Source organism: Myxocyprinus asiaticus, chromosome 4, assembly GCF_019703515.2.
Source record: "Myxocyprinus asiaticus isolate MX2 ecotype Aquarium Trade chromosome 4, UBuf_Myxa_2, whole genome shotgun sequence".
Classification (NCBI taxonomy): domain Eukaryota; kingdom Metazoa; phylum Chordata; class Actinopteri; order Cypriniformes; family Catostomidae; genus Myxocyprinus; species Myxocyprinus asiaticus.
In genome coordinates, this window is record NC_059347.1 from 48,176,490 (window position 1) to 48,203,632 (window position 27,143).

The 27,143-nt window shown below is 36.7% G+C and overlaps 1 protein-coding gene across 28 annotated transcripts in view; it reads left to right on the plus strand.

Moving 5' to 3' along the window:
- Positions 1-1,001: 1,001 nt before the first annotated feature.
- The window catches only part of camk2b1 (calcium/calmodulin-dependent protein kinase (CaM kinase) II beta 1), a 109,451-nt gene continuing 83,309 nt past the window's right edge, over positions 1,002-27,143 (plus strand). For all 28 annotated transcript variants that reach the window (XM_051684009.1, XM_051683992.1, XM_051684037.1 and 25 more), the window contains exons 1-5: positions 1,002-1,262; positions 8,328-8,422; positions 22,778-22,837; positions 23,037-23,091; positions 25,950-26,015. In XM_051684009.1, the coding sequence (XP_051539969.1) occupies positions 1,201-1,262; positions 8,328-8,422; positions 22,778-22,837; positions 23,037-23,091; positions 25,950-26,015 (338 nt within the window). In that variant the 5' untranslated portion in view covers positions 1,002-1,200. The remainder of the gene's footprint in view (positions 1,263-8,327; positions 8,423-22,777; positions 22,838-23,036; positions 23,092-25,949; positions 26,016-27,143) is intronic.

The following is a 27,143-nucleotide window of genomic DNA, read 5'->3' on the forward strand; positions in this document are numbered from 1 at the left end:
AGAAAGATCATTGATAGCACAGGATAATGACTTTGTTTATTGCATATGCATGTAAAAGGACAGTAAATGTTTGACAGTATACTGACTTTAAGAGAAAGCCAACACAAAGGATGTCAGTCACCCATTGTAATTTCTTTTACATTTATCCTTGTGAAAACAATAGAAAACATACCCAGCATGAAAGAATAATCCTATTCGTGCATATCAATTAAATATTAATGATGTGATTCAAACATGTAATGAAAACTGTCACATTTTAACTGCAAGGTTAAGCTATGTTCTATGGACAAGGGTATTTTTTTTTAAATTAAATGTCAGGTCAGATAATGTTGACATATTTTTTTACAAGTTGTCACAAGTGTTGTAATTGTAGGCCTATATAAATAATTCATTAGAATATCAGTGGGCCAAAACAATAGTTTGATATGTTTTAATATATATTTCATTTGGCTGTTTCATAAATCATGTTGTGCTTCATAATTGTTTTACTGTAATAAAAAGCCAATGAATAGCTGATAAAAGACTATGGTAGTTTCCCATTCTGACAACTTAAACCTAATACGTTGTGGCATGTTGTCACAAAAGGTTAATAGCCTATGTGATTAATGAACTGTTGCTATTTCTTTTCTTAGGAGGTTTTTTAGTTATGTGCCACAGAATTTGTCAAAAATATACATACCTGATAAATATTCAGTGGCTGTAGTATGTTTTGAAAAAAAAAAAAAAAAAAAAAAAAATATATATATATATATATATATATATATATATATATATATATATATATATATATATATAAATTCCGTGTCTGTTTTATTGTGCTTTGTGTATTTACCTTGCTTATCTCGGATATATCACGATTACGTAAGAACTCGTCGAAATACAAATAGCCCCCATCATGGTTTGTCCCTATCTGGAGTTACAGTACAGTAACCCAGCAGCGTAGCCCACGCATGCGAGTACATAAATGCGACACCGCCGACAGGTGGCGAGCGCGAGTCAGCTGTCAGCGCGCTCTCGCTTGTGATTGGAGCAAACCCGCTATCCTATACTCCAATAACCTGTCGTTTCAAGGCACATCGGGCTGTTTTTCGAGCGCAAGATCGAAGCAAATATCCCGGACGTTTGCCGCAGCTCAGTTGCTCGCAGAAACGAGGACGATTTTGAATTCTTAAAGCGTGTCTGAGTCCGAGACGGGAAGACATGGCCACGACTACATGCACGCGCTTCACGGACGAATATCAGCTGTACGAAGAGCTGGGCAAGTGAGTATCGCGTGGATAACGGTTGTGCATGTGAGGGACTGTCCTGTGTGAATGCAGGATGATGTTTTGGGCAGTGGGGGCAAACTGACTGCAAACGCAATGTGTGGTGCTGGGGGTGGTTGCACACAGGCGGTATTGCCCCGATAAACATGCTGTCATAGAGGGAGGAGATAGAAACTCGCGAGCCCTGCCATTTGACATTTCCATGTGATCAACGTCATAATGCGCAGATGAATCGGTAAATGCGCTGATATATGCTGTATGTAAGCTATGAACTGTTTCATATGCTCAAATTAGTACTGCTTCCTTGCATAGAAGATGTACGCAGTCAGTAAATAAGTCTTTGTTGCTGGTCTACCAAGAGACACATTGTAGACATATTAGTTACTTGAATCAAACTCAAGTTAGATCAGACTATATCAATACATCTGTATGTGGTCTGTGCATAGATGTCTGTTTTTTTATATCTTTAGGTTTAATCAGTGATGTAACCAAATAATTAAGATTGTGGTGAAAACTTTATAAATTGTTCAATGGAAAACCTTATATTTTTATTGAGGTGTCCCTCAATACCTGTGGTGGTTATGACCATGATCTTAATGTTCACTTTTTTGCCTGAGGTTCTAAACTTGTTGATTATTGTTTAAACCATGCAATAACAATACAAAAAGTTTATGAAGTCAAGCAGTTCACACAAGACTTTGCATTTTACAGTCAGTTTTAGCTTGGCGATTTAAATGAGAGTATATGTAAATTGCCTGTGGGAATCAGATGTTACAGGAACAATGACTGAATGGTGTGAGAGCTAGGAAGAGGAAATGAAGAGCAAGGATTGGGATGACAAAACTCTGCCCACGTAGTGATGCCTTTTGGCTGCTGAGGTTTAGCAGAAGACCTGCTGGGGTCATGACATGAGGAATCAAATTTTCCTTGATCTTTTGACAAATAAGAGGTCATTGTACAATAAAAATATACTGTAAGTTTCAGAACTCAAAACCTCCTCCTCACTGCAAAAAGAACATTAGTCGAAACCAAGCTGCCAAAGCAACTCGTTCTCTACTTCCTCCACATTGTGATGTCACACTGTAGTAGACATTTGCATCTGACGGCCTCCACAGCAACACATCAACGCCTACTTTACCTTATCACTTCCATAGCCCGCCCAGCAGCGGTGAGCAGTGAGATGGGAATGAGAGAACAGATCAGTCAAGAGGAGAGAGCTAATCAGAACAGTGGGCGTTAGGGCTGGGCGATAGGACGATGTAATCGGATATCGACGATATCTTACAAATATCCTGATGCCGATTGCGACACTCATTGACAGATGACAGTATCGGGAAATGGCAGAACTATGGATCTGGGAAGTAACCAAATGTATTAAACAGTAGACCAGGGTGTGAAACTAGCACCCGCCAACCGCCAAATGCGACGAGGCTGAATCCAGTTCACAAGCTCCTCGTCCAAATGCAGGTATTTCATGTGCGGGCAATTTTGCAGTCTACTCGCAACAGGTGTCGACCTGTAAGACGTCTCGGAATGACACATGACAAGAAATGCTGTTAGACACAAAGACACGCGCTTGAAGAAACCCACTTTATAAAATTTTTAAAAACAGACAAAAGAAAAGAAAATCCATCAGTGCCTGTGTCTGATACACTGTTTGTTCAGAGGCATGCAGCGCGAACCTGTCTTGTGGAACACGCGTATGTAAGGAGTTATCACTCTTTTTCTTTGTTTCATTCGTCTGAAAACTGTTTGCAAGAAAATGTTGTCTATGAGAAGGCTGCAAATTATCTCCGATCATCTCAAGAGGTGCTGTGAGTTTAACATGCATTGTTAACGCAACTCGGCTGGTTCAGTAAAATATATCTTAGTATTAAAGAAACAAAGACGAAAGTGATTAAATCATGAAATAATACAACACACATTTGGCAGTATCATTTTGGGAACACAAGGGAATATATTATGCTTATTTATTTTGATGATTATTATCTTTACATTTATAATTGTCTATAGTTCTTAATCTGTAGGCTAATTTTCAACCTGTTGTCATTGATGGATATTTGCATGATGGTAAATGGGGCCATTTGAGATGATAAATGTTTGCATTTGGGGAGGTGATTATATCTAAGAAGTGCAATTTGAATTTAGAAATGTCTTTTGTTGAAGTTTATCGTGTTTCAATAAATGAATTTAATTTTAAAAGCAAAATCAATAAAACCAAAATATTCACTGTATCTCGGCAGGGGGGTTGACGATGTTATCTGAAATCGTGATATGTTTTTAGGCGATTATTGATAAAATATTTTTTACATATCGCCCAGCTTTAGTGGGTGTTTACTATGTAGTCTTAAAGGAGAAGCAGCACCAAAACCAAAAGTTTCTGACAGAGGATCAGAATGAGGGTGGAAAAGGATCATGTTTTACAAATATATGACTGTTTTGTGCAACAACAAAAAAACTTTACTAATATTATAAGTGAACATAAAGGAGCATATTAAAAATAATAATAAAAAAAAAAGCATGTCATGACCTCTTTAATATGGAATCGCACATTGCTGCTCATACCAGCTCATGTAAGCACCTGTAGAGGCTACTGGATGTGCTGTATACTTGTGGAAATGCACAGGTATGTGTGTGATGTGAGGCTCCCCAGAGTTGTACATGACCTCATTGTTTGTGACCTGTGTGTTTGTGCCTCTATCCTTTACCCAGTAGCTCCAGTCATCCCAGTAATGCAGGGAGAGGTGGTTATAGAGGAGCTGGAGTCTGTCTCAGTGTGTCACCACCAGCACACACACATACACATACGTACACACTGCTCTAATAAATCACTTTAATGGACACTTAGAACTTTAATGGGGCTAACAAAAACAGGGCTCATTTGAAGAGCACTTTAATGGTGATTGTGGCCAGTTAAAGACTGCCTAGAGACAACCTTTGGCATGATTGGCACTGGTTCTAAAATCCGTTGACTTTTTTTGGTGTTGCCAGTGTCACAGCAATTACACACTGAAGCTTTAATTGCAAAAATAATTATAGTTTCCAAATAGGTTTCCCAAAGACTCCAAAACACTTATTTCCCCAACTCATAACATTGGTTGAGCCAGATGTGTTTACTTGTGGGGTCTCTTAAACAAACAGGGCAAGTGACCCTTCGCTAAGCTCAGTCCCCCTTGGTTACCGTTGCTTGCTTTGACAAGCTCTGCAGAGCTCCCCTTTGGAATGAATGGGAGATTGCTGTGAACGCTGCGTTTTTTGGCTAAATATTCTCATAAACGGAATGAATAATATTTTTATGTGGGCTGGTATGAAGAGTGACATTGTAAAGCATATTTGTCTGAAGTTTTTTTTAAAAGAAATTATTAAATTGTGGAGACTTTTAATCAGAATCAAGGCAAATGATTATTACAGTCGCTTGAAAAGAGAAAAAAGTAATTTAATAGCGATCACACATCTAATAACATTAGCGTAAGTGAACAGAGCTGTTTATAACGTCTCATAACACACTCATTTTGATGCTGTGATTATGAACTGTTTATTTACTATCGCTTTGACTTTAGGGCTGCACCTAACGATTATTTAAAAAAAAAAAAAACATTTTTATCGATTAATCTAACAACTAATTTGTCGATTATTCTAAAGATCATTTTATTATTACTTGAATAATATAACAATTAATCCAAAATAAATATAAAAAACTTGTCTCATTAATATTTCAGTATTTTATTAAATCATCTTCTCTTAAACACAAACAAATGTACAAGAAACAAAGTGTGCACTGCAGGACATTATTCTGCAACAAAAATAGCCCCGTCTTAACTGGTAATCTCCATTTTACAGTCCAACATAAAATCTCTCCAAAATAAAATTAAAATAAGAACTTGTTCAATTCAAGTAAAAGGAAAGTGCAATCTACATTTAGCAATCCAACAACAAAATAAATGAAACAAATGTAAAATTCAAGTCACTTTCAGGAGGAATACCAAAACACTGTGCAACCTCGAGTTTAGCAGTCAAACATAAAATCATTTTACAATTATCTTGCTTGCATAAGTATTCAACCCCCACACATTAATATTTGGTCGAGACACCTTTTGCTGCAATAACTGCATAGAGTCTTTTGGGGTACATATGTACCAGCTTTGCACACAGTGATGAAGTGATTTGGGCCCATTCTTCTCAGCAGATTTGTTCCAGGTTGTTCAGGTTGGTTGGGTGACGCTTGTGGACTGCAATTTTCAATAGTGCCACAGATTCTCAATAGGATTGAGATCAGGACTTTGACTGGGCCACTGTAGGACATTTATCTTTTTGTTCTTGAGCCACTCCTATGTTGCTTTGGCATTGTGCTTGGGATCATTGTCCTGCTGAAAGGTGAATTTCCTCCCAAGCTTCAGTTTTTTAGCAGACTGAAGCAGGTTCTCTTGCAGTATTTCCCTGTATTTTGCTTCATCCATTCTTCCTTCAATTCTAACAAGATTCCCAGTCCCTGCTGATGAGAAGCATCCCCATAGCATTATGCTGCCACCACCATACTTCACTGTAGGGATGGTGTGTCTTGAGGCATAGGAAGCGTTAAGTTTGCGCCACACATAGCGCTTTGAGTTTTGGCCAAAAAGCTCTTATCTTGGTTTCATCTGACCACAAAACCTTCTCCCAGATCGCAGCTGGGTCACTCACGTGCTTTCTGGCAAACTCCAGACGTGCTTTCAGATGGTACTTTTTGAGTAACGGCTTCTTTCTTGCCACCCATACAGGCCAGCGTTATGCAGTGCTCTTGATATGATTGACTGGTGCACCATTAATCCACTCCCAGCCACTGAACTCTGTAGCTCCTTCAAAGTGATTGCTGGCCTCTCTGTGGCTTCTCTCACAAGTCTCCTTTTTGTTAGAGTGCTGAATTTTGAGGGACGGCCTTTCCTTTGCAGTGCCTGGGTGGTGTGGTGCAGCTTCCACTTCATGATTATTGGTCCAACTGTGCTCACTGGGATATCCAAACATTTGGATATTATTTTGTACCCTTTCCCTAATCTATACATTTTTCTTACATTATCTCTAACTTCTGTGGAATGTTCTTTGGTCTTCATTTTCCTTCAGATTCACAGCCTGACCAATGATCCTTCAACATTGGGTTTTTTATCCAGAAAATGTGATTGCAACTTTAATGATTCACAGGTGGATGCCAATGGTAAAGTAATTGTGTCCTCATTAGGGCAATTTCTTTCATCTGTGTAACCTGGCAGCTTCCACAGCACAGGGGTTGAATACTTATGCAAGCAAGATATTTCAGTTTTTTATGTATTTTGTTTTTAATATTTCCCAACATAAAACCAATGTCACCTAACGATAATTGATTTTGAGTTCCAGTGTTTTAAAATAAAATATCAAACAGAATGAAATTTCAGTGCACCATTTGTAATTCAGTAATATGAGATAATTGGTCAGGGGTCTGAATATTTTGCAAGGCACTGTGTGTATATATATATATATATATATATATATATATATATATATATAACAGCACCTTCAATCCATAAAAGGGGAAAGAAAATAAAGATACCTCAAAATAAAGTTAATGTATTGCCTTTTCCCCTACACATTAGGGCCCAAATAATACATTTTCATGTTTTTTTTTTTTTTTTGTTTTTTTTAAATGTAGTTTATAATTTCTTTACAGCTTGTGGGTCATTGACAAATAAGGCTGTCTGAGGTGATAAAAATAAGTAATCTTTTAAAAATCTAGTTTAAACAAATGTGTCAAGTTTGTAGAAATGTACCCTTTGTGTCCATGTTGGTTTCATACATTTTTGAAAAAGTAGCATTTTCTACAAAACAGTCGATTTAAAAATTGTCATGTGGTGTAACCAAGTAAAAGGTATTAAATACTTTACTTGCACCTTGAATATATGCGAGTGTACGAAACGTAATATTTATTTTCAGATATTATGAATATCATAAATTTGAATCACAAATATACATTTTTCTTAGCGTTAGTTAGTCTTTTCAAATAAATGGTAAAATATCTGATATTTTTAAAAACTTCATACACAATTATGAGAAGTTTTAAAAGGGTTGTCTGTTTTTTGTTTTGTTTTTTGGTCACATGGCAACATAATTCTACCTATATGTTTGTTACACCTGACTTTGATTTGGTGGACAAAAGTGTATCAAATATTAATAGTATTTTAAAACAAAATTGGTTTACTGTTGTTGTTTTGTTTTTTTCTATACTCATGCCATTTTTTAAAGATGGTTAAGGATGGTTAGACGACTTAATATTTTTTACTGTAAGCTCCAGAAAAAAAAAGAAAAAGTCACGTCATTGACCCTTGTATCTTTTATGAAAGTGACATCAAAAGATTGCCTCAAGGTCAGTGGACTTCTCACAACATGCCGCCATGTTACTTAAATATATAGATTGTGAGTTAATGGCAGAGATTTTATACAAAGTCACGACTTATTTGCGGGGAGAATTATTTTCTCAAACATTTGGCTGACTCAGCTCTTCCCCTGCCCTCTCAAATATTGTATCCTGATACAAAAACCTTTTTAGGGTTAAATCTGCTTTCTACCTGCTGCAGAAATAATGTTTCTTACCATATGATTAGCTGACTCTGCAGAAATTGCCTTGTTGGAACCTATTAACAAGACAGAGTCACTCCACTATATTTTATTCATATAATACAAACCCAGTCGAGTAAACTTAATATAGGCCCGGCCGCCAGAATTAGCCCTCGGTTTAGTGACATCAGCCTGCACAGTTGAACAGCAACTCTTGCAGAAGAGTCAGACAGCATGATCTAGGGAGTTTTGAGTGATCTGCTATGTTTTACATTCAGGGCTGTTGTCTTTCTTTCCTGGTTCCTGTTAATTCCCTTCTACAAAAAAAAAAAAAAATCCCCACAAAAGAAGGTTCTGTCCAATGTTTTGCCTTTTAATTTTTGTAGAACTAAAACCTCACTGTCAACACATAGTGCCTTTATGGCTACTTTATGGCTATTGTGCTGTCAAGACATTATACTGAAAGCATAAAATCTCAAATATTTTGTCTGTTTTTCCCAGGGGAGCATTTTCTGTGGTGCGACGGTGTGTGAAGTTGAGCACGGGCCAAGAGTACGCCGCCAAAATCATCAACACAAAAAAACTGTCCGCGAGAGGTGAGTCCATTCAAAAATACAGAATCTCAAGTCTTATTTGAATACACATTTTCCAAACAATTAGGGATGCACTGATGTGGAATTTCTGGGCGGATACCTGATAACCGATAATTAACAGCTTGTGGCCAGTACTGATAAACAATAAATTTGGCAGTTAATTTAAGACTTAAGCATCACTGTCATGTCATCACGGGTGTGGGGGGAACAGCAAACTTGATTTTGCAGTTAAGAGTGATGCGGTGTAAGAGGTAAGGCGAATGTGAAAACTTGTGTACCGTATGTGGCGTTTCACACGCAACATGGCAAAGGGAAAGAGGCAGAGCCTTTATTTTTGTCTGCAGCTGCACCAGGCATATGTCCCATAATAATAATGCGGGCTACAATATTATGTATAATTCAAACACCTTTATTACATAACTCCCACACAAACGGCATTAGCAGCAGCATCTGTTCAGTCCGCAAATATGTGCTCTTTCTCCGCTCTCTTCTAATCTCTTTCATCACACAAGAGTGTGTGTGTTTCACTCATTAAAGTTCTAGCAGTAACAAGTGAAAGTGGAACTAAAATGACCAACATCCAACACCGTGAAAAGGCAGGGAAGGTAGCTAGAAATAAAATAAATTGATATAAAATATATAGATACTATAATAAAATGCAAAAAATAAAAAATATAAAATAATGAAGATAGAAATAATTTAAAATTTTAAATAATATAAAATTGAAGAATAATAATTAAATGAAATATTGACAATAAATAATTAACAATATCTGTAACAGTAAAGGGATAGTTCACCCAAAAATGAAAATTCTCTCATCATTTACACTCATGCTATTCCAGATGTGTATGACTTTCCTTCATCAACAGAACACATACAAAGATTTTTTGTATCAAGTGAATGGTGATCAGACCTTTGTGACTCCAAAAATCACATTAAGAAAACATAGATGTAATCCATAAGACTCCAGTGGTTAAATCTTCAGAAGGGATATAAAAGGTGTGGGTGAGAAACAGATCAAAATTTAAGTCCTTTTTTACTCTAAATCTCCACTTTTACTTTTACATCTGAAAGTCACATGTGATGCCTGTTTAGTTTCACTTTCACATCTGAAAGTGGTGATTTAGAGAAAAAAAGTTTAAATATTGATCTATTTCTCACCCACACCTATTATATTGCTTCTGAAGACATGGATTTGAGCACTGGAGTCATATTGATTACTTGAGGACCTACAGAGCTGAGATATTCTTCTAAAAATCTTCATTTGTGTTCTGCTGAAGAAAGAAAGTCATACACATCTAGGATGGCATGAGAGTGAGTAAATGATGAGAGAATTTTCATTTTTGGGTGAACTATCCCTTTAAGTTTAATCACGCCTATCGGTTGAAAAAAGCTTAAAAAGAAGTAGACTTACACAAAATAATTTCTATATTATGTTAGATTGCCATATAATGAACAAGGTTGGTGTCAAGCTCTTTTAAACTTTCATTTTTTAAATTAAGAGTTTTGTGTTTGTTTTATTTGATTATCAATTAACCAACTTATAATAGCCTATTTTCGTCAGCAACAACTAGGCAACAGCATTTCAAATTAACTGTTAACAGTTAACAGTGAGCAGAAAGCTTAATATAACCAGTTATGACAGAGCTCCTGATAAAAGGTTAATGATCGGTATTGGTATTGGCCGATCAGATGACAAGAAAATCAGATATGGTATCGGCTGAAAAATCCTGATCGGAGCATCCCTAGTGGTGGTACCATGTTACAATGATGGTATCAGATGGTAAGACCAGGGTTTTTTCATATGGTGCTGAATGATTAGCCCATATGTACTATTGCACCATGGTATTTACTGTAAATGGAACTCTAAGATACTTTAAAAAATATCATGGTACTGCCACAAAACCTACAAAAACCATGGTAGTACCATGCTATTTTTTGCATTAGTGGAAGATTTGTAAATGAAAAAGGATCCAAGAACATTTCAGAGGGTATTTAAAAGTTCTAAAATATGCGGATAACTATATTTAAATCCATCTGCTTCCATGGTACTCGCATTGCCAACAGCAAGTCCAAACAACATGGCAATGAGCCAAAGACTTGTTTTCTTTTTTTCTTTCTTTTTTCTTTCTTTCTTTTTGTATTGATACTTTGGCAATATTGTAAAAAAAAAAAAAAAAAAAAAAAAAAGCCAAGCACTTTGAAATAATAAAAAACATAAAAAAATAAAAGAGACTATAACACAAAAACGACAGACAGAGAATTTCCCTCTTTTTAGGCTATCCAGCTGTTGAGGGGTGTAAATCTTTTTATGCCCTTCTGTCCCTCCTGAAACTTGAACCCAGCAGTTTCTTTGCCAAAGTGTCACCGTCATGATGTCCCCCATTGGCTGTGTGGTCATTGTGGTGAGAATGTGTAATGTGGAGAACAAGCACTTGACATGGATTTGATTCCACATGCTCTGAAAACCATTTTAAAATAGGCTCATCTGCCATCTGAATATGTGTATCGGCTTGTGTGGACAGATACATAGGTAATGTGTGCTGCACATTTTCCCCCCAAATTCACATTACTGTAATGTATCTGGACATTTCTGGACTATTTTTTTTATTTATTCTTATTTTCATTAGATTCTCATTAGTGTAATACTGTAGTTTTAAAATATGAATAATAATACATTTTATATGATTATTTTTTAATACAATTTATATATATATATATATATATATATATATATATATATATATATATATATATATATATATATATATATATATATATATATTTTTTTTATTTTTTAAATTTTTTTTTTTTATTAAAATCAACAAATATAGATAACAAATAACAAATACTACCATGATTATACAAGGCTCAACAATAAGGATGCCTGGGGCCAGTGTGAGAGAAATCCGGGCCAGTTGCTAGAACTGTCACTTGCCCGATCAGGCCAGTGCTGCACTTATAACATTAGTAAAAGCAGACAACAAGCAAAAGAGCACAAAAAAAATTACACGGAGCGAACACGGTCGTCTAACCGAGCACCCAGAGATGAGCAAATGCGATAATTTTTAAGCACACATTTTATTTTTATATATATATATATATATATATATATATATATATATATATATATATATATATATATTGGATGTGCTGAGGCATCGTCGCATGAACACACAAGAGTGTGTAGACACAGAGTTGTTCGGGTTTTCTAATTTCATGTTTAAATCCACATTTTTAATTCAGAGATTAGGCCTAATCTACCTACTGTATATTACATGTCACAAATGATTTAGTGGCAAGGTCTCCTCTCTCAGGGACTCTTATGTTTATTACATTCAGCCAATAATCAAGTTTTCAGTGGTTAAATCTTTGAGCCTACTTGTGAAAACTCTAGACTAAACGGGTGACTGAAAACCCATCATCTGCTCCACTGAACTCTTTGCTGAAAAACACATGTGTAAATGGCATGACTGCTAAGGTTAATTCATATCTGTAAGGGGTTTGATGGGGTAATATGGGGTTACATAAGGCATGAATCTGTAATTTACAGCTATCTTACAAATTATAAATGTGATACAGGTTTGGGATTAATTGGTTTAAAAATGTAATATACAGTATACACCAATCAGCTACAACATTAAAACCATCTGCCTAATATTGTGTAGATCCCCCACGTGCCGCCAACAGCGCCAACCCTCATCTCAGAATAGTATTATGAGATGCTATTCTTCTCATCACAATTGTACAGAGCAGTTATCTGAGTTACCATAGGGTATATCTGTTCGAACCAGTCTGGCCATTCTCTGTTGACCTCTCTCATCAACAAGGCGTTTCCATGTGCAGAACTGCCGCTCACTGGATGTTTTATGTTTTTGGCACCATTCTGAGTAAATTCTAGAGACTGTTGTGTGTGAAAATCCCAGGAGATCAGCAGTTACAGAAATACACAAACCAGCCCATCTGGCACCAACAATCATCCATGCGATTATCTAATCAGCCAGTCAGCAGCAGCAATGGGTCAGGAGCTTCAGTTAATGTTCACATCAACCATCAGAATGGGGAAAAATTTTTATGATTGTTGGTGCCAGACAGGTTTGAGTATTTCTGTAACTGCTGATCTCCTGGGATTTTCACGCACAACAGTCTCTAGAATTTACTCAGAATAGTGCCAAAAACAAACAAAAACATCCAGTGAGCTACAGTTCTGTGGACAGAAATGCTTTGTTGATGAGAGAGGTTAGCAGAGAATGGCCAGACTGGTTCGGACTGGCAAAGTTTACAGTAACTCAGATAACCGCTCTGTACAATTGTAGTGAGAAGTATAGCATCTCAGAATGCTATTCTGAGATGCAGGTTGGCGCTGTTTTGGCGGCACGAGGGGGCCATACTCAATATTAGGCAGGTCTTTGTATCTGAATGGTGTATAATGTATATAAAAACATATTTAGCTTCTGACACATTTTTTAAAGCCATGATGGGGTAAAAACAGCTATTTTTCATTTTTGTGTTGAGGCCAGTGAAACTTTTGGCAGGGCAAGTCAAAATATGTACCAAAATAATCTTTTGCCTTGAGCCCTGAATGTATAAATGTAGGCCTTTATACATTTTTAGATTAATATATACATATATATATATATATATATATATATATATATATATACACACATACATACATACATACATACATACATAAAAATTAAATAATCTATAATAATATCCCAAACAATTTCCAGATGACGTTAAAAATGGGCTTAATTGTTATGAAAATAATGTCATAATGAAAAATCTTAATGGTCCTTAAAATAGGCTTCATAATTTTTTAGCTAAATAAAATGTCTTATTTATTTCCTTTGGTATGAGAGTGAAACCTGACCTGGACATGTTCTTTGACAGGTTTGGTGAAATTCATAATCATAGACCCCTACTGTTGTTGAAAATAAAGGACGTATTGTCACAAAATGAAGTATAGGATGAAAAATGTCTACAGTGTTTGATTTTGCATTTATTTGCCCGCATATGGCATTGGAGAAAAACGCTGTTCTAGTGTAGATAAGAGGTATAAACATAAAATAAGGTGTTTTCAAACGAAACGTATTGGTGTGGATTTGGCCTTAGATTTGGAGTAACTGTCTTTTAGCCAAGAGTTACTCTGAGGAGAAAGAGACAGTATGATCTATCAGGGGGTTACAAGTAGGATGGGTGTAAGTGAGGGAATGTGACCTAGATATAGTGAAAGATAATGAGTGGGAGAGAGAAGGAATCATTATGAACGCCTGTGCGAGCGTAAGAGGAAGACAGATAAAGAGAGGACTGACAGTAAAGGCACCTTTGGCACTTGGCTGTGATGTGTTTGTGTGTGAGTGAAAGAGAGAGAGAATGAGCATAGTTACATGCCTGGAGCACGGGACTCTCAGATGACCCTCAGAGATGGTCATGACTAGTGGTCGACTGAGTTTTAATGGCCGATGCCAATATCCAGAGAGCAGGGTGGCCGATAAAATGCCGATATATCACACAATTTAATATAGTAACAAGCAAAAAATTGCTAAACAATAATAATGAACTCTTATATAGCACTATATTTACTCAATTTCACACAAAACTAAAAAAAATAATGTTGTATTTTAAATGGTAGATAGCAGTTTCTTCAGATTTCTGTTTAGTCATCAAATTTTAGTAATTTATTTGCACATGAAGAAATTGTTAATATATTAGAAAAAGGAAATTACAGTACACACAGTAGTCTAGCAACCATGGATGGCATGTCCACTTAAGCAATCGCATTTTCTCAAAAAAATATCAAATCAAACCAATTGTATATACAGTGCATAGTGAATAAGACATTAGCACATGTGAAGAGCTTTTACCTTGGGCTGCATCTGAAGACATAGGCAGCTGACTTGCTACCTTGCTGCCTAATCAGTTAATGGCTTAACTGACAGCTGTTTTGAATGAATAGAACTCTTAAGGAAACTGGTCTCCAAACAGTTTGAAAAGCACCTTATTTTCATCGTACCTTCGTATACAGCCTCCAGCGGCAGCATTTTCCTGGTTTCGGACGCAGCTTTGAAGTTGAAGTCGTGCGGATCCAGTGCGAGCCTCACTCTCCTGACAGTTTAAATGGCCTGGATCACCTGCTTGGATTGTTATGGAGTGACCGTCATGATTTGTGAATGAAAGGAACTTTTGATCCTGATCCTGAAGTTTTTTATTCTGGCTGATAGAATACACGCTTCAGAGGAAGATATTAGGTGAGCGCTCAACGGGAAGAAAACGCTGGATTTTCGTGAGCTTCGTAAATGACATCTATTTAAACGAGATATCTGCATATTTGCAAACGGTATATAATACAAATTTTATTATTAGAAAAGTGACAGGGAACTGTTGAGGAGAGACTGTTAGAATACGTGCTTCAGAGGAATATTTATGAGTGTTCCACAGGATGCTGTGTGAGGTATGTTTATTGCATCTTTTTAAACGAGATATGTGCATATTTGAAGATGGTATATGATATTAGTTTTATTGATATTTGCCTTTTTATCATTAGATAAGACAGTTAAATGTTACAGGGAACTGGTTAGGAGAGAGAGGGAGAATGAAACAGGCGAGCACTTTAACATTATGAGCTCAAACACGCCTGCCATGGCTCTGATATGCGGACTGTTTCAGTGAGACTGTGTTGCACACCGGTCTTTTATTGTAGTAACACGATGGCACGTAACAACAAAACGAACCGTGACTGGTTGTTTACATGTCTCAGTCGCTTCACATGCAAGTAGGCGATTCTCAGCGCCCTCAAGAAAAAAAAATTGGCCAAACGGGAAATTTATCGACCGATACGATAATTAAAAAAGTCAGAATATCACCTGATTTATTGGCCTCGGCGATATATATCGGTCAACCACTAGTGATGACCCCAGGCAAAACACACTAATAAGGGCATATTAAGATGTGGTTCATAGGAAACTGCATCATGCACAAAACCAGCAAGAAGCGTTACATTCTTATATCATCACAGTGATCTGTTGAACTCATTCTACAATTTTTAGAACTAGCAAAATTATTATTAGTAGTAAATTAAAAAAGTAAATACATTTTTAGAACCAGCAAAATTATACATTTATCGTTATTATTAATTATAAAAGTATATAAATTGTCTACATTGAAAAGTATTTAAACATCATGGTATTATTTTGTCTTACTCCTTTTAATTTGCTGTTCCAAATAAAATAAAATAATGCATTACAGTAAATAGAATGCAGTGGTATTTACCATTTAGAAAAATGGGAATTGCTTATATTTTTCCCTTTTTCTCCCAATTTGTAATGCCCAATTCCCAATGTGCTTTTAAGTCCTTGTGGTCGCGTAGTGATTCACCTCAGTCCGGGTGGCGGACAACGAACCCCAGTTGCCTCCGCGTCTGAGACCGTCAACCCGTGCATCTTATCATGTGGCTTGTTGAGGCATAGCACGTGTGGAGGCTTCACGCCATCCATCGCGGCAACCACGCTCAGCTCAACGCACCCCACCGAGAACAAACCACACTATGGCAACCACGAGGAGGTTACCCCATGTGACTCTACCCTCCCTAGCAACCGGGCCAATTTGGTTGCTTAGGAGACCTGGCTGGAGTCACTCAGCACGCCCTGGGATTTGAACTAGTGAACTAGCGAACTCCAGGGGTAGTAGCCAGCGTATTTTACCACTGAGCTACCCAGGCTCCAATGGGAATTGCTTATTAATTATTATTAAAAAATATACAGATGCATTAGGGTAATGAGAGGGGAAATGTGCTTAATTGTCATGACAATAGTGTTACAATACAAACAAATCGTAAAGGTTTTAAAAATGGCTTGGTATTTTTTTCTTTTAGTTTTGGGAGGAAATGTGATCTGGAAAAGTTTTTTTGAGATTCACCCAAGACTTCTACTTTGAAGACAACACTTTGGTTGGAAATTAAGTGTTTAAATCTTAAGGTTTTTAGTTTTTTATTTTAAGTCTTTTGAAGGTAGAAAAATGTAGTCCTGAAGAAACTGAGGTAGTTAGCGTGCTTCTGTGGTGAACTCATTAGTTCAAAAAGGAGCTTCATAGCTGCTTTGACGGTGGTTGGTGTTGGCATTCTAGTGTTGCGACAGCTTCAGGAGTATGTGTATAACTCGGAGAATGTCCAGCAGCTGAGCTTAAGGTCAACACACATCAACGTCAGTGACGGACAAGGGTACAGGATTCCAAACCCTGCCAAGAGCCAATCACAAAGCCCGATCTCTGTTAGTAAGACAGGGTTACTTTAAGGGTAAGACAAGGCAGCATCAAGCTATTAAATCTTAAAATACGGCAAGGCTGAGAATAGGGACAATAAAACATTGAACAATAGAAAAGAGGTGGAAAGTGTTTTGCGAAATGTGGAAAAATACATGTCCAAATCCGAACTAATTGGCTTAGCTTATGTAGTTCAGCTAGTCAGACTGTTTTTGAGTGTTAATTGGAACAAATTTTGTTTAACAGAGGATAAGGTAAAATCAGAAATTGTATTTGGTTTCATTGCCACATTCAGCATATCTTTTGGCCACTGAAACAATAGAAATAATATGTAAAATGTTCTCCATCAGTGTTGCTGATGTTTGGTGAAGATGAAATTTTGGCAGCTACAGTAGCCTTGTAACACTCAGGGAAGCATAACATATCAGAATGGCGCCTGTTCATTTGGAAAGAATGTTCTCAACTCTTTCAGCAGTCATAAAAAAGGTGTGGGACACCAGTCCAGTATTCGGCTTGTTGATATTTGTTACATAAGGTGACAAATTGGTTTGGTATTAGTATAGTAGATTTGCAACAGGGTTCCTGACCACAAGCAGACGTTACTTGAACATGAAACGCCGTTCAAAATCTCTAATCTGACATATTTCTGAGTGAAACAGACTATTCAAATAGAAAAAATAAAATAAGGAAGGGATTTTATCTATGGACCCTTTTCACAGACCTGTGATGACACGTTTCCACCTTATTTAGCGGCTAAATCTAGCAAACTTCTTTATATTTGTAATTTATTTTATTATTTAGTGCATATTTATAGCATTGTACTTCATAGTATATTACCCTGGAATTAGATTTAAAAACAATTTACCACAGCTGCGATGAGGCTTATAACACAGCTCCTAGACAGTGACAGAAAATGTGCCATCTTCTCTCTTCAGACGTTCATAATCCTTCGCTCTCTATTTTTTTTTTTTTTTCTTTATTTGAAAAGTTGTGAAAATGTAGTAGTGGCATTTTAATTTTGATGTTGGAGCAATGAATAAGCAAAAATTATATTTGCTTTGGTCTCCCATACACTCCCATTCACCTCTATCGAGGTTTACCTTGCAGTCCTTTATTTCTGTGTTCCAAAACCTGGAGGTGTGAAAAGGGTCCATTGGGAATGGATTGGATTGTGGAAAGTGGGTGTTACGTATCAGAATAGAGCCACTCTTATATTTCAGGATGAAATATAAGAGTGACATAATCATAAAAAGAGGCAGTGTAAGTAATTACATATTGAAGAAAGTTAACAAAGACAAATATTTTATGTGTTGGCATTCGGATTTCGTTTTGCCCCAGACACTGTGTTTTGGGTGATGGGGCGGTCATCGACGTAGGTGACAAATACATAAAAGATTGGGTCCTCACCAGTGCGATGATAGGCAGGCAGATTGTTTTAAGGGGTTGAAAGTCAGTGGGAGCACCCTCAATTCGGGAGTGGTGCGAGGAGATGGGAAGGGTGGCAGCCTTCGAAGAGGTAACATGTAGAAGGATATGGATACTAGGGATATGGGATACTTTTAATGGGGAATGGGGTAGATATTTGATGTTTTTGGGTTTTAGAGTTGTGTGTTTATTATAGGTGTGTGTGTGTGTGTGTGTGTATGTATATGTATATGTGTGTATATATATATATATATATATATATATATATATATATATATATATATATATATATATATATATATATATATACAGTTGTGCTCAAAAGTTTGCATACCCTGGCAGAAATTGTGAAATTTTGGCATTGATTTTGAAAATATGACTGATCATGCAAAAAAATGTCTTTTATTTAAGAATGGTGATCATATGAAGCCATTTATTATCACATAGTTGTTTGGCTCCTTTTTAAATCATAATGATAACAGAAATCACCCAAATGGCCCTGATCAAAAGTTTACATACCCTTGAATGTTTGGCCTTGTTGCAGACACACAAGGTGACACACACAGGTTTAAATGGCAATTAAAGGTTAATTTCTCACACCTGTGGCTTTTTAAACTGCAATTAGTGTATGTGTATAAATAGTCAATGAGTTTGTTAGCTCTCATCTGGATGCACTGATCAGGCTAGATACTGAGCCATGGGGAGCAGAAAAGAACTGTCAAAAGACCTGCGTAACAAGGTAATGGAACTTTATAAAGATGGAAAAGGTTTTAAAAAGATATCCAAAGCCTTGAAAATGCCAGTCAGTACTGTTCAATCACTTATTAAGAAGTGGAAAATTTGGGTATCTCTTGATACCAAGCCAAGGTCAGGTAGACCAAGAAATATTTCAGCCACAACTGCCAGAAGAATTGTTCGGGATACAAAGAAAAACCCACAGGTAACCTCAGGAGAGCTCTGGAAAAATACGGTGTGGTTGTTTCAAGGAGCATAATACTTGTTGACCCCTCTCCAAACATAGCACTTATGGTTGTGACCATAAAGCTCTATTTTGGTCTCGTCACTCCAAATTACAGTGTGCCAGATGCTGTGAGGCGTGTCAGTATTGTATAATATTGGTGTTGTCGGGCATATTGTAACTGGACTTTTTGTGGCATTGACTTCTTTCTGGCAACTCGACCATGCAGCTCGTTTTTGTTCAAGTATCGTCGTATTGTGCTCCTTGAAACAACCACACTGTCTTTTTCCAGAGCAGCCTGTATTTCTCTTGAGGTTACCTGTGGGTTTTTCTTTGTATCCCGAACAATTCTTCTGGCAGTTGTGGCTGAAATCTTTCTTGGTCTACCTGACCTTGGCTTGGTATCAAGAGATCCCCGAATTTTCCACTTCTTAAGTGATTGAACAGTACTGACTGGCATTTTCAAGGCTTTGGATATCTTTTTATATCCTTTTCCATCTTTATAAAGTTCCATTACTTTGTTACGCAGGTCTTTTGACAGTTCTTTTCTGCTCCCCATGGCTCAGTATCTAGCCTGCTCAGTGCATCCACATGAGAGCTAACAAACTCATTGACTATTTATACACAGACACTAATTGCAATTTAAAAAGCCACAGGTGTGGGAAATTAACCTTTAATTGCCATTTAAACCTGTGTGTGTCACCTTGTGTGTCTGTAACAAGGCCAAACATTCAAGGGTATGTAAACTTTTGATCAGGGCCATTTGGGTGATTTCTGTTACCATTATGATTTAAAAAGGAGCCAAACAACTATGTGATAATACATGGCTTTAAATGATCTCTATCCTTAAATAAAATGATCTCTGTCCTTTTTTTTGCATGATCAGTCATATTTTCAAAATCAATGCCAAAATTTCACTATTTCTGCCAGGGTATGTAAACTTTTGAGCACAACTGCGTGTGTGTATATATATATATATATATATATATATATATATATATAATGGGGAGGGGTAGTAGTGGGAGTTAAATGTTGACTCATTGTATATATGTTTTGTTTTTCATTGTCTTTGAAGAATCAATAAATAATGTTAATCACAAAAAAAAACAAAAAAAAAAAAGAATAATGTGCATTGATGACTCATTCACAATAAGACCAGCGTAATTTTTTAATGAATGTGTTGACTTAAACTTTTGGGGTTTTTTTCCTCACAAAAATTACAATTCTGTTATCATTTACGGACTCTCAGGCTAAATACTCATTAAGCCGAATAAATTTTAAAACAGTGTTTTCGTTTTCAAAACGCTCTCCGTCCACACTGCCGTTTTCAAACGTTTTAGAAAATTTTTTGTCCACACTGAAACATATGAAAATGATTAAGTCCCCTTACTACAACGTGAAAACAGTGTTTTCAAATGTATCCACTTGGGAGAACGTTTTCGAACAGCTCAGTTTTCGCTGTCAAAAATGCCATATCAGTGTGGATGGAAGGCCAAAACCAAGGAGAAAATGATGCATTTTCATACAACAATGCATTAGTGTGGACATAGCCTCATATTGTTCCAAACCCATATGACTTTCTTTCTTCAGTAGAACACTAAAAGAAGATGCTAGACAGGATGTTAGGGACTGACAACATAAGTCACCATTTACCGTATTTGCATTGTATGGAAAAAAAGTTCCAATATAAGTGAATGGTGACTGAGGCTAACATTCTGCCTAACATCTCCTTTTGTGTTCTAATGAAGAGAAAGTTGTATAGATTTGGAACTACATGAGGGTGATAATTTTGTGTGACTATCCCTTTAATGGGTCTAAAAAAAAGTCAGAAAGATCTTGACAGATGTACAGTACTGCTGAATTTCCAGTATTGTTATTCTTTTTTCTTTTCTGTCGTCTTCAGATTGTTGATGTAGCCCACTGCAGTGTCATTAGTGCATGCAGAATTGTAATTGCACGACTTGCTTTTGGGTTTCATTTATCTCAAATGGCTTGAGGAATTTTATGCTGCTATCAGTTTGATGAGACATTAGTCGCCCTTTCAAACTCCTTTTAGAGACGAGCATGAATCATGAGTAAAAGACACATGTTTTGTATTACTCTGATCCAGATGTCTTCATCAATAAAACTAAAAAGAGCTAAAATCTCTATGAATTCTTAATAACAACTAATTAAATGCCCCAGTAAGTTCCTTTTGACCTAACAAATATGCTTAAATTATTCAAGCACAAGGTACCTCCTGTACTTGAACGTTTGAGTTAGAAGTAAATAAAATCTTAATTTTATGGATTTTTAAGCCAAAGAAGTTTTAAGGAACTCACAATTATTCATTTACTTGATGTATCACTCTTAAGTTCACCTTATAAATTTCGTACATTATCAGGGGCTCCAGACTATGACTAAATGGTCGCATATTGCGACCATTTTTCCTAACAGTGTGATTAAACTTTGCAAGAGGTCGCACTGGTGCGACTATAAAGTTGGCTGACTCTCTGATTGTGCGTTGTCGTTTTTTGCTGCACATGAGAAATATCAAACTGCAAATGTTCAAAACGCCAAAGGAAACAGCTCTACCCGGATCAGTCAGCGCGGCTCAAGGCTCAGTGGACAGATCAGCGCAGAGACGTGCATTTACACAGACCATCATAAATAGCGCTGCGAGAAGCGTGGGCTGGGTCGCGGATTTTGGCATTGATTAGTTTTTAAAACCTCTATGAAAACCCATAATGTGTTGATGATTAAACTAGTTTAAAATCGTATTAAATGGCTCCAACATTCTAAACAGCACTGAAAAGGAATAAAGGAGAAATCTGTACCATGAACAGACAGAAATCGTAGCTAAGGCTTTCAATCCACACATCACAGATATTAAAAAAGTCTGGAGCCCTGCATTATTGTTGTTGGGTCAAGGAATAGTTTTTTCAGTGTGTCGTCACAACATGGAATAAATGAGTAATCGTTTTCCACCTTGTGAACCTGTAATCTAATCCTAAATCCAAAGTCAAAATACACATTTTAACATTGTGCTTGGTTTCCAACTAGCCACCCTCAATTCTGGGCCGCACTGACCCTTTTTTCAAGACTGAATGATATCTGGAACGTTGATATAATGCAACTGAAACAAGCTTATGAGTTTTGTTCGTCACCTTCTCTTGTGCTTTCATGCCAAATGCTCAACACTTGACACAGGAAGCAGTGTGGATGTAATTAAAAAGCATAATATCATTTTTTGGCATGTGAGCAGGTCATTGCCAATGGAAACATGGCATGTAATTCTCTACAGCAGAGCTGTGACCAATGTGACTGGTATGAGATAAACTGCTAATATTACATTATGTACCTGCTCTGTCTCTCATTTTTACCATGAATGGTACACCCATTTATAGAAGTTTATTTATTTATTTGTATAGGGACAGTACAAAATTATGATTTCAGCACAAAAACTAAAAAAGATGCGTTGCACATAGATATTATAGCACATGCTAATCTGCATCTCGGGTCCCTTGATAGATGATTATTATTATTATTAAATTGTAAAGTAATGAGATTGCTCCCAACCATGGTAACAAATAATAGAAAGGATTAGACCAAAAGTTTATTAACAATTAAAAACCAGTACAGCTTTGGTTTCTTTTAAGCAAGTGCTTAACCATTATTGTTGATTTCATTTTTATAAGTGTTTTTTAATTGCTCTTTCTGTTTTTGACTCTCAGATCATCAAAAACTTGAACGAGAAGCTCGAATCTGTCGTCTGCTGAAACACCCCAATATTGGTGAGTTTTTTTATTCCCCACAATAATAATAGCTACAATTATAGGCAAGGAACGTGCCCACAAAAAAGTGTTTGAACTCTATTTGAGTGATTGTTTATAATGGATTGTTCTCCAACTCTCAGCTCAGGTGGATGTTAATTACGATATTGTCATTACCACCACAATAAAACCTTGTTTCATTTCTCTTTTTCTGTTATAGTTCGTCTTCATGACAGTATATCAGAGGAGGGCTTCCACTACCTGCTGTTTGATTTGTAAGTGTTAATGTATTACTGTCAGAATGTACCTCAGTTTCCCGTCATGAATTAGCCTTGACGTGAAGTATAGCACAGCTTAAAGTGGTTTATCTCTAATAAGCTGTCCCTCTAAACACTTTTAAAATCATTCTGCTTTTTTCATTCTGCTGTACTCTTAAAGGGGTAGTTAACCCAAACTGAATAAGTAACCTTAAGTAATATACATGTTCAGGGTTCCTATGCATCCTGAAAAGCCTGGAAAACCTGGAATTTTGCAATGCAGTTTTCCAATCATGGAAAAGTCATGGAAAATTAGAAAAATACCTAAATGTCCTGGAAAATAATTATTTGTCCTTGAAAATATTTTAGAATAATAAAACGGTTTGACAGTGTTGCTAGCAAGGTTTTCGTTACATGTACAAAAACATGATAACGATCGTGACTCAGAATAGGTGTCAAATACACAAATATAATATAATATAATATAATTTTGTCACTGCTGCCAGCTGTGCATTGTGAAACAACATCAACAGTTAAGGGTGCTTACACCCTCATGATTGATTACAGCTGCGGCCAGTTGTGTGCTTGGCAATCGCGGTCCAACCGAGGCAGATCGCTTGATCGGTTACAGCTACAGCCAATCGCGTGCTTGGCTACAGCAGCGCGTGCACAGTGAGAAGCAGCACTCGTGAAACTTCTCATTCATAAACAAACTGAATGACCTGGTACACGTACCGACAGACTGAATGAGAGGGGCATGTTATTCGTTTACTTCAGCATCAGCATGTGAGTCTACGTTGTTCATCACGGAGAGAAAAGGGTGGAAGAGCTATTAAGGCATAAAAGTAACTGATGTTTATACACGTTGTGGGCCTTCACATGACTCGGTCAGTGCTGCCGAACACATTGAAGTCTATGAAGTGATGCGTCAGTGCAACCTCGGCTCCAACTTCACACGGAATCTAGTCATAAAAATGGCATTAGCAATAAAACGCAGAATGTCATGGAATATAACATATAACAAAAAATAACGTTTGAATGTACAATTAATCACATTAAAATTGTATATGTCTTAGTGTGATAATTAAACCAAAAAAGTCTCTGATTTAACTGAATAAAAAAATAATCTGCAAGTAATGCACGCTTCAACATGAATGTGTAGAAGAGGCCGCTCATACACTGAAAACACCTCATCATGATCATCACGTGCGCTCTTGTGTGTGTGAGATGACAGTGAGCAGAGCACTCTGAAGTGAACAGCACATACAGACTATGTATTTATTTAATTAAATCACAGCTTTACAGGTATTAATTATCACACTGGGCCATGGAGCATACTGCTTATCTGTAGATGAGAAACTACCATCAAAAAAACACAGAAACGCCAAAATAAAAGCTTGATTTAAATGGACGCATGTGTTTTTGCTTAAATATTACATTTGTTGAGCACATAAAATGTCCTGGAAATGTCCTGGAAAATTGTGCCTTGAAAAGAGTGGGAACCCTGATGTTGTTCATACAGCTCCTGCACTATATTCCAAAAATCAATACAATAGTTTTGCTTGAGGAACCGAAAGTAGGAAGTATCTTTTTAAGGGACCCCTATCACAGACTGACAACACGTTTCCGCCTAATTTAGTGATGCGCATTATCCGTCTTTCTTTTTTTTTTCTCCCCACTTTTGAAAAGTTGTGGAAATGTAATAGTGGAAAAGCCAGTGGAAACTCAAAAATAATATTTGCTGTGGTCTCCTATTCACCGCTATAGAAGTTTACCCTGCTATAGTTTACTTCTGCGTTCAACACCTAGAAATGCCGAAAGGGTCGATACATGAGAAAATTTTGTAAAAAGTGAAAAAAAAAAGTCCAAAACAGTAAATGTAAGAAACAATAAGTGAAAGAAAAATTAGAAGATATCTATAGTGTATTAAAAACCTATTCTTCAATACTGGAATAAAAAAGGAAGACAAAGTGATATCAAATGGGACAGCTATAAAAATAAATTATTCTGTGCAAATTGACACCCCAAAACTTTCAAACATTCCTTTGCTTCCTCAAAAGCAGACCTTTACTATAGGGCTGTATTTTTGAGTCTTAAAGGGATAGTGCACCCAAAAATGAAAATTCTCTCATCATTTACTCACCCTCATGCCATCCCAGATGTGCATGACTTTTTCTCTTCTGCAGAACACAAATAAAGATTTTTAGAAGAATATCTTCATTCTGTTGGTCCTCACAATGCAAGTGAATGGTGACTTGAACTCAGAAGGACAAAAAATGACATGAAGGTAGCATAAAGGTAATCCATATGACTCCAGTGGTTAAAAACAGGACTTCTGAAGCAGTGTGGGGTGAGAAACGGAGCAATATTTAAGTCCTTTTATACTAACAATCTTCACCTTTGACCAGCCCCAACCAGTAGGTGGGCTGGTTGTGAAAGAGTAGATTTACAGTTAAAAAGGACTTAAATATTGATTTGTTTAAATGACCTATAATATCGCTTCAGAAGATATGGATTTAACCACTGGAGTTGTATGGATTACTTTTATACTGCCCTTTGGGCCTTCAAAGTTCTGGTCACCATTCACTTGCATTGTGAGTACCAACAGAGCTGAAATATTCTTTTAAAAATCTAAAAGAAATTCATACACATCTGGTATGGCATGAGGGTGAGTAAATGATGACAGAATTTTCATTTTTGGGTGAACTATTCCTTTAAAACCCATTCCCTTAGATTTCACAGTTTTAGACTTCCTCATAATTTTCACATTGGATTCTCCTCTGCTTGGAATATAAGTGCCAGGAAGAGGCATGCATTCTAGAACAGGAATTTTGTTTGAATTAGCAAATAGACAAGCTGAACTTGCTGCCTTTTAGGGTGACTGGAGGTGAACTGTTTGAAGACATTGTGGCCAGAGAGTACTACAGTGAAGCAGATGCCAGGTAAGGAATACTCTTGATTTCTTTTTCCAACTATACTTTCACTGTGCCTCTGTCCTTTCTTCTGCCCTTTATTTTCCCATTTCATTTGCCCTAGCTTGTTGCACACATCACCACCACATACACGTTCAGTGTTAGTTTGTTTTGCAAGTGGAGATGCTATTCCAAATAGCATCTTCCACAGTGCAACACAGATCTTGCTCATTGTCCAACACACTAGGATGAAACATGCAGTTTTGGCTAAAAGGTGGCACGACAGAACTGGACACTAACATTGAGGAAAGGGACTGTATTCTGTTGTGTGTATATCATGTGCTTTATGTGAACTGTATAAAGTGCCACTCTTAACAGTTCTATAGTGTTTCTGTTCTGTCTTTTGTCTCTCTGTCTCTAGATCTGTCTTCTCTTGTTTTTCTACTGATCTATCTCTGTCCTATCATAACACATCATAATAACACACACTGTTTCTTATACACAAACACCTGCTCAAACACACACACACACATACATCTCATAGACACAATGTTTTTTAAACCCTAACCCTATCCCTGAAGGCCCTGGCATACATGGAGATGTTCTTTTTTGTTCTTCGCTCAGAGCAGACACACAGCAGAAACAGCTGTGACACCGGTCACACCAATGTGGAAGCCGTTTAGGGAACATTTAAAATGAGTTCACACAAGACATGTAAAACCTTAACTAATGTGACATTAAAATGTGTTATCAATTAATTCATGCCTCATTCTATCAGTTGAATTCACACGAGATCAGTAAAAGGACCTGTTTTAACCACTCGATGATTTAAAGTAATAAATATGCAGTAGATTATGTGTAATTTGTCATGTTTACATTCTGCATTCATGACGCTAATGTGCTAACACGCTATACGCGGTCATAATATGTGCCGGTTACCCTCTGTAATGTATTTTATGGTGTTAGTGATATTACTGTAGTGACAGGTGTATAAAAAAAAAAAAGTGTTAATGGGCAGAATACAGACAAAAGAGTGACGATAAAAGAGGCATATCTCACATTGAGCAGATGTGTGAATGGCTTTTGGCTGCAGACAGCACATGAGCGAAGTAGCAAATTAAAAAAAAGAGTTGATAGGCACTAAGAGTATTTAAGTAG